A 9250-nucleotide genomic window follows, 5' to 3' on the forward strand; every position below is an offset into this window, starting at 1 on the left:
ATATCTGACTGATTTCAAAATGCTTTCAAAATTATCTCTCGCGGGGCCCGACAGAAGAAAGAAGCGGGAATCGTTGAGCACTAACTGATACTGGGCTCGTGTCAGACCTATGCACAGAAGATTAAATTCATTCAAAAAGAACCCGGGCAACGCCGGGTGCATTCTTCTAGTCTATATATACAGTCACGTGAAAAAGTAAGTACACCCCATGTAAAGTTTTGACTTTTACAACATATTTCAACATACAGCTATTTGATCTTCATTTCAACAATACTGATTGATAAAGGTGATATAATATAACAAATATCATGAAACAATTACATTTTGTAGTCCATTGTATAATTTAAATAAACATAAATGCAAATTTCGCAAGTGGAAAAAGTAAGTACACCCTTGGCTCTAATAGGTGGTATTGCCCCCTTTGGCAGAAACAACCTCAAGTAGGCGTTTCTTATAACTGTCTACCAGTCTCCGACATCGACTGTGAGAAATTTTTGCCCACTCCTCCATGCAGAATTCTTTCAGCTGTGCGATGTTTGAGGGGTTTCTTTGCATGCACAGCTCGTTCCAAATCCCCCCGCAACATCTCGATGGGATTTAGATCCGGGCTTTGACTTGGCCATTCCAGAACCCTCCAATTCTTTCTTTTCAGCCATTCCTTGGTGGATTTACTGGTATGTTTGGGGTCATTGTCATGTTGCAAGGTCCACCTTCGGTTGAGCTTCAACTTTCCAACAGATGGCCTCACATTATCCTCAAGCACCCTCTGGTACAATGAAGAATTCATAGTGGATTCTATGATGGTGAGCTGCCCAGGCTCTGATGCAGCAAAGCTGCCCCAAACCATAATATTTCAACCACCATGCTCTGCAGTTGGTATCAGGTTCTTGTGGTCAAATGCTGTCTTTGGTTTTCACCAAACATGTCTTCTGGTGCTGCGGCCAAATAGCTCTACCTTTGACTCATCTGTCCAGAGCACATTGTTCCAGAAGTGCTGGTCTTTGCAGGTGTTCATTGGCAAACTTTAGTCTTGCCCTGATGTTCTTTCTGGACAGCAAAGGTTTCCTCCTGGCACACCTCCCATGTAGATCAAATTTGTGCAGCCTCTTTCTAATGGTAGACTCGTGCACTTTGACATCAACAGTGGCAAGAGCTACCTGTAGGTCCCGTGATGACATTCTGGGGTTCTTCGAGACTTCTTTCAGCATCTTGCGGTCTGCTCTCAGGCTGAACTTGCTGGGGCGGCCTGGCCTGAACAAGTTGGCAGTTGTTTGGAATCTTGTCCACTTGTAGATGATCTTCCGGACAGTCGAATGATTGATTTCAAATTGTTTGGTGATCTTTTTAAATCCCTTCCCAGACTCGTAGGCATCTATAACCTTCTTTCTGAAGGCCTCAGAGAGTTCTTTTGATCTAGGCATGGTGATGCCGCACACTTCAACAACAAAGAGCAAACCAAACTAAATGTCTGAGGTTTAAATAAGACAGGTTCCTCCAAGATCCTCTTCAACGATGTTCTAATCATTGGCACCTGAGCTGGTGCATTTTTTTTTTTTTTTTTGTATACAGAGTCGAGGCTCGTGAAAGAGCTAACATTTATCAAACAAACAAATAAAACAAACAAGCAAACAAAGTATATAAAAAGGGGAGCGGTCGACAAGATGGGGAGAGAAGGGGAGGAAGCACACAAACAACATTTGAGAGCAGGGACATCGGGAAATGTTTTTGGAGGGAGAGGGCCTGGGGGGAGGCAGGATTGGTATAAACCTGATTCTAATTTTAGGTATTTGAAGTCGTGATAAATGTCGGGATGTACTTACTTTTTCCACATGCGAAATTTGCATTTACGTTTATTTAAATTATACAATGGACTACAAAATGTAAATGTTTCATGATATTTGTTATATTATATCACCTTTATCAATATTGTTGAAATGAAGATCAAATAGCTGTATGTTGAAATATGTTGAAAAAGTCAAAACTTTACATGGGGTGTACTTACTTTTTCACGTGACTGTATATATCTATACATATAAATATATACACCATATAAAACACTGTGTTTGTACAGATGTCTGCCCACCTTCATAAGGTTAGGTTTTAAAGGCCAATCTTTTAACACTAATCCATGGTCACTACGGTCTATTTTTGAGGATAAAACAAACTCGAAAAAACATTTTCAATAAGAGTAATTATGTCTCTTCTATTGGAAATGTAGATGGTGGCTTGCAAACCGAGCCTCAAAGGCTTGAGCCTCAAGCTCAAGAGCTCAAGCCTCAAGGGCCTCAAGTTTGTACAGAAGCATTTAAAAAAAAAAAAAAAAAAAAAAAAGGCACTGGGAGGTTAAATTTGCTGCACATCATGTGCAACGCACACATAGTAAAACAAGTGTTCATGTATGTCCGCAAGATGTCTAATAAATAAAGAAGATATAAGCACACCTTACACTAGGCCGAGGCTTCACTCACGAGGCTGCACCATCTAACTGTTCCAAGCCGTCATTTTTGATGGGCTGTTTACTCGTGTGTGTATAATATTCGTGTCTCCCAACAAAAGGTTCACCTATTCTTGAACCAAAATCGATTTCGGGTCGTTTTTGTCAAACTCATCCGCCACGTTTTGTCATAACCCGTCCGTGACTTTGAGATACTGAGATACCATTCTTGGCCCCATCTCTCAATGGTGAAGAATCATTTAAAATCCTCATCTCCAGATGTGGATTCTGATCTTCACCAAAATCGATTCATTTCGTCCTTGTCACACACCAAACCTGCAAAGCAAATTCCGTCCAAATCCATGCACAGCTTTTTGATATACCAGGCTATACATCGTTTTTGGCCCTATCTCTCAATGGCAAAGAATCACTTAAAATTCTAGTATCCGGATCCAGAGATCCTAACCAAAAATCTAACTAATTGGTCCTCATCATACACAATCGGTTCACCAAATTTCATCCAAATCCATTCATAACTTAGATATCCTGCACACAGACGGAAAACAGGCAGGGGTGGGGAAACATAACCTCCTTCTACCTTCGGTGGTGGAGGCGACAACAATCGCATCAAAAGGATGTTCACCACAACTGCAACAATAGTCCAAGCTGCCTAGCAACTCCCGGTCAATACCAATACATGGAGGGCTCCCCAAAAACAATATTTTGGAGGGACAGCAACTATGATGACAAGTATCCCGATTTGCCTTTTCACACTAAACCTGCAGCAGCCGAGCCAGTCAAAAACATGCCGTCCGTGCATCAGCAAACAAACACCATTATATGGCCCTTTCTCATCCTCCTCCCAACCAAAACATAACGAAACAAGGGCACTCCATAGAGCGCATATCTCCGCCACACAATGCCCGATTCAGTAGAATATATCGGGCCCAAGAATATAATATTCCACTGCATGAATATGTCTCATTCACTGCTCAAAGACTAGGACCATCAATTCCACCACATTTTACATATATGAGTAGAATACAGTACTGTACATGGGCTGTTTCACCTCCTTTTTGGCCCTATCTCTCAATGGGGAAGAATCTATTCACATTCAAGCAACAGAATACATAGCTCATGGAAATCGAAAAAAAACAAAAAAAACAGCATTGTCACATAGAGTTCAAAAGTACCTCCTTGCCTCCAACAATAAAACAAACAGCAACAGCAGCACGCACACCTGACCCCACCAGTCAGGTCACTCGTGACAGGTTGTGAACCCTTAAAGACCACAAAGTCAGGAAGGGTCACCACTGTCATAGAGTATCAAAGTTTCTATTTTCAACAGTCATGGGACTCAAACCCATACCAGAGAGCAGTTGAACCATACCCACTTTGAACACTTCAACCCTTCTCCTCAAACAGTGCAGATCTACTAAACCAACCGACAACAGAACAGTAATGTTAAAAAGTAATCAAATGAACGGTATAATTTGTTCGGATATCTGGCCAGCCTGGTGTTGGCTTAGCGGTTAGGGTGCCGGCTTGGGATCCTCGGATCCTGGGTTTGAATCCCGGTCAATCGCTGAATTAACGCCAGGGGGTTGACTCAGCCTGTCATCCTTCCGAGGTCGGCAAATTGAGTACCAGCTTGCTGGGATTAATGATCCCGGTGTGTACCCCGGTTTAGAATAGGTACACCGTATCCCTGCGCATAGAAGAGCGTGACCAAGGGTTGGCGTCAGGAAGGGCATCCGGCCATAAAAACATTGCCTCAAACAGGGAACCATGATTGTCATGAGGCCCGCAAGGCTAACCCCCGCTCTAGCGGGGAAAAATGGCCTTAAAACGATCATTCCTTCATTCATTCATTCATTCATTCATCTGGCCAGTTTCTGATCTCAAAACACCGACATCATTTCAACTTTTCACATGCAGCACAATTGGTTGAGGGTGCAGCTGTCCCGCTGATGTAGTGCCTTTTGTAGTTAAGGCAGGAATTAGCTACAACTTGGCTAAGGTGCTGGCGATAGCTCACCTAGTCCCCGCAAAGGACACCGTGGATCTTTAACGTTCACCAGCTAACACCGGTAGACGGAAAGCCCAGTACGTCCATTCGAGGGACGGGGCACACACTGACAAATCACCGGGATCGTTTATAGCTGGGCCGAGATTCGAACCCAGGCTGGACAGCTCAGCGGGAGTGTGATCATATTAATTAATTTAAGGGTATGCGAATCTAAGCTCGTCACACATTTAGAATCTTCACATAACTGGCCAGGAGAGGAAACTGCAGAACCAATCAAGCAGACCATCTATGTTCGACGTTTTACAGCACCACAAACTACACATCAAAAACATGAATTAAACTGGTTAAAGGAATTGATGTGTTTCAAGATTGGGGAAGAAAAGTTTACAATATTATTCTCGTTTCCACTGCAGCACAATTCAGGTCTCCAACCACCACCAAAACGGGCAAGTATCAAAATGTAACAATTTCCGCACCAACACAACTCTTGAAGAAGAAAAATAATAATAATAATAATAAAAGAGAGGTAGCCAGATAAGGGAATACATACACTAACAAATCCCATACCATCCATCACAGTATAAAATAAATCTCGTGATCAGATAAATAAATAATTCCACACCAACTTCACATCTGCCCCTTATAATGCTCATCAAGGGAACACCCAATACAATATTCGTCCCTTTGGCTTACATCAAAACGTCCTTTCCATTTATCCTGAGACCATATCCCAGCGCATGTGCTGTAGTCCACAGGCGAGGCCATCTCAGCCACGCCGCAGAAGTGTCCACTGCCGTTGACCGAGAACAAGAGGAGCACGGGACCCTTTCCCTGCATAGAACGGTACGCGGCATCCAGCCGTTTGTTCCCATGCTCCGTGCTGCACCAGATTGAATACTTGATGGAACGATGCACATCATCCTCAGAATAACTTTTTATGATAAACACACGTGCGTTCTTTGGGCTGCAGTCAAAGTCACGCGGGTTGTAGTTGTTTGCAGAGCGAAGTTTTTCTAGCACTGGATGTGGCTCTATACCAAGGCAAATGACTCCCGGTGCGGCCGGAGCACCAGACAGCGACGTGGGACCAGTATGGGGGAATGACGATGATGCCTGGGCCACGGCAGCAGAAAACTGAGCACCGTTTTGCACAGGACCACGACCTCTCTGTGTCAGCCAATGTCCATGCCCAGGCTGAGGCTGGCCCTGGTGCAAGGCCGGCATTACTGTCGTAGTCAGTGGTGGTGGTTGTTGCTGCAGCATTGCCGCTGTAGCGGCTGCCGCCGGATTTGGTTGTGGCTGACTGAGCGGTGTAGGTGGCATAAGCAAGCCAGTTCCACTTTGTGGTGGCAGAAATTGCTGTGGTGAGCCTGCCGGGCCAGACAAAACTTGCATGTGCGGTGGTTGTCCCACAGAACAACCTTGCACCCTGTTACCCAAATTTGAACTCTGGTGCTGCTGCAACTGCTGTTGTTGTTGATGCTGCTGTTGCTGTTGATGCTGTGATGGTGACATTATTTGAACTGGAGCTGAGTTTTTTGCAGCAGCACCCTTGTTGTCCCATGTGCCAATATCCATGTCATGTTTTATGGGTGGTGGTGGCAACGAAGAAGGCGCAGCTCCAGCACCTGGTTTTCCACCCTTCAGTGGCTTGGGTTGGGTGCGTGCTGGCTTGCTAGCGATGGCTGCCCAGGATGTAGCTTTAGGTGCAGGTGCAGCAGCAACACCTGGGTACTGCCCTGGCCCAGATGCATTATCACCACTAGAGAATGCAGCCGTCACCAAAGGAGCACCAACAGTTTTTGCAATTGCTCCCCCCGAGCCATTGCCATTGGTTGCATTGTCTCCAGTACCCCCACCGGCATTTCCAATTTTCAGCCCAGTCATGCCCTGTTCAATGCTGCTTATAGGACCTGGGGCTTTATTCAGGCCCTCATTGGAGAAACTCGACTGGGCATCGATAACAGCACCACCAAGGGAACTAGGTGGATACACGTAACTGCTACTGTAGGCAGAAGACCCTTGACTCGTATTCGGACCTTGGGCTTGTCCCACGGCGCTGGTAGGGGCCGCACCAGCCCAGGCGGCAAACTCCGGCCCTCCGGGGAAAAATCCAAAAGGTCCGGCATGCTGGCTCAGGAAGCTGTGAGTGCTCCCAAGACCAGTCTGGCCTAGAAAGCCAGCATCAGGCAAGAAATGGTGGTGAGTCTCTCCGTTGGTGAGCGTCTGAGCATACGGTGTCAGGTAGGGAATCGGAGGATCACCACCTGTTGACCAAGCTGCCTCTGTCCCGAGTGAGTACGAAGGGAAGCCCACCGAGGGACCGTAATAGCTCGACATGTAGTGATCCGAGATGGGAGCATAGCTGTTATTCTGTTGTGAAAGGGACGACATAAATAGAAGGAAGATTAGATTGTGCGAGGGGGTGAAAGGACACGTGAGACGAGCAATAAATGAAGAAGAAGAAAAAAAACGTTTACATCACTCATCAGTCATGACAAAAATAAATAATGTTTCATCGGTTTTAAATAAATAAATACAAATGACAGTCAACAACGAAAATAACCGAGTTTATTGCACGCACCTGACTCGCTTGCCCACCCAGGTACGGCTCGAAATCATCCTCTCCACCTGCTTCCTTCTGAGGCAGAGAGCCGTTCTGCACGGCTGCTGGCAAACACACTCCGTGCGTGCGCCACCCTGCCGGGCCGGGGGCAGCAGAGGCTGCCCTCTTGAGCCGCTCACGGCCTGCATCCATCACAGGCCCAACTAGGCCCGAACCCCCGGGCTCGACTATCGGGCTCAAACAAAGTGTGAGGGAACGAATGCCGGCGACGGCCTGAGGAAGCACCGGAGTCTCCGTCTGCGGCCTAGTCAGTCTAGTGGGCGAGCCGCTCCTTATCGTCGCTCGTTCGTCCTTCGTACCTCTACAGGGAATACGGGGCGTTGGGAATGATCAATAAAAACAAGTCGCGAAGCTCAAGCGACGGCTCCGAGCGGAGAACAGGCCGAGGCGCGCTTACCTGGTGCACAGCGACCACTGAGAGACATGATGATGATGTGAGGCTCGACGAGAACCGCCAAAAATCTGAGGAGAGTGAATAGACCTGACGAAAGAATGGACCGATTTAGCTTTCTTTTCTCTATTACGATGGTTGCCGCGCAAAGGATGGCCTGTTTTGAGCGAAAAAGGATTGGGTGAAGAAGAAGATTTTCCAATTGCAGAAGATCGTGTCGCCCCACCCACAAACTCTCCACCCAGTGTGGGATCTTCTTCTTCACCTGAGCAATCTTCTTATATTCACTTCATGTCACACAAGTTTACTGGATAATCGATTTCGTTTCTTTGGCATTAAATTTACGGTTCCGTTGTTGTTAAGAGCTGTGCATTGCATTAGGCGCTGCAGCACGGCGTCCAGATGAGTTATGTATGCGAGTAGAAAATTTAATAGGGTGATGATCAGTATGTATGTATATGGTCGTATATGGGAAATGTTAAAATGTTCAGTACCGTATGTGCTATTAAAAATGTTCAAATACTGAAATACATTTGATATTCCAAAGCGCTGTAATCAGACTGCTCATCTCAGCCGTCGCCTCTCACGACACAGTGCGTGTGACGCACGCAAGCTGTCCACGTGACCTGTGACGCGCTCACGCCCAGTGCGTGACGCACGCGCTATACTCGAGTGACGTGCTGGACTCGTCTGGGTGGATTTCTTTCACTCACCAGAGCGGAAGTTCGCACGTGTTTGCATATTTAAAATTCATTTTCTCTGTAAGCGTTGATCCGATTGACACGAAATTTTCACGATAGGAGCGTCTCCTCCTGTATATTTTTAGTGATAATTATGACGTCATAGGTCACGTCGCCGAACGGACGCCATCTTTGAAAAACGTTGCACCTCCATATCTCTGAAACCGCTCCATGGAAAAAATTGAAACATGCTGCGTTGTCAACTAATCCGCATGGGGAATAACATGTTAATGATGATGTCATCGATACCTTCATTATGACGTCATAATTTGACAAGTACAATGCTTGATCGGATCAGGATAAAAATTTTTCCTCTGCAACTGTTGGTCCGATGAACATGGAATTTTCACCATCGGAGCGCCTCCTCCTGCAGAATTTTGAGTGAAAATTATGACGTCATTGGTCACGTGGTATGGGCACCATTCAGGAAATTTTTTGCACCTCTATAAATCTCTGAAACCACTCTGGGAAAAAACTTGAAACATGGTTAATTGTCAAGTACTCCCCATGGCATACTTTGACAGGCTCCTTGGCGGGGAAGTGGGGTGGGGAGAAGGGAAAAGCGGAGGAGGAGGGAGGGGGGGAGGAGAGGGAGGAGGAGGGGGGGAAAGGAAGGAGGAAACTTTACCCATGCAAAGAGCGCTTTAACCTCAGTGTTGTCCAGGTAAAAGGGCAATTGTAATACCCTCTGCCACCAACACTAAGTGGTGCTACACAGTACACATTTATATTGAGAATTTACGCCCGCCCCGGCTCCTCATATCCCCATGTCAGCCCGAGGCCACATAGCCAATGTTACGTCACGCACAGATTTGTATTGGTACCCCGAGGTTGGAGTTCAACTTAAAAGATGTGGCCGTGCTCCTCGTGCATCAGGAACAAAGCCACAGGGAGAGAAAGAGCGAGGAAGAGAGACAGAGAGAGAATAGCGTAATTAGCGTATATATACAGACTTGGCATTTAATATGGAATTTTTTTTTTTCCTTGACTTGGGTTTCCTTTCTGAACACAGAATATCAATCTGGTGAGT

The 9250-nt window shown here is 46.0% G+C and overlaps 1 protein-coding gene across 1 annotated transcript in view; it reads right to left on the bottom strand.

The window, feature by feature from the left end:
* The window catches only part of LOC137430219 (YTH domain-containing family protein 2), a 22336-nt gene extending 14557 nt beyond the window's left edge, over window positions 1-7779 (bottom strand). Inside the window, exons 1-3 of the mRNA XM_068120913.2 lie at window positions 7487-7779; window positions 7048-7390; window positions 5157-6836 (exon numbers count right to left, since the gene is read on the bottom strand). Of these exons, the coding sequence (XP_067977014.2) occupies window positions 5157-6836; window positions 7048-7221 (1854 nt within the window). The 5' untranslated portion in view covers window positions 7222-7390; window positions 7487-7779. The remainder of the gene's footprint in view (window positions 1-5156; window positions 6837-7047; window positions 7391-7486) is intronic.
* Window positions 7780-9250: the final 1471 nt, after the last annotated feature.

The sequence above is a fragment of the Myxine glutinosa genome, chromosome 6, assembly GCF_964187855.1.
Source record: "Myxine glutinosa chromosome 6, kmMyxGlut1.1, whole genome shotgun sequence".
NCBI lineage: Eukaryota > Metazoa > Chordata > Myxini > Myxiniformes > Myxinidae > Myxine > Myxine glutinosa.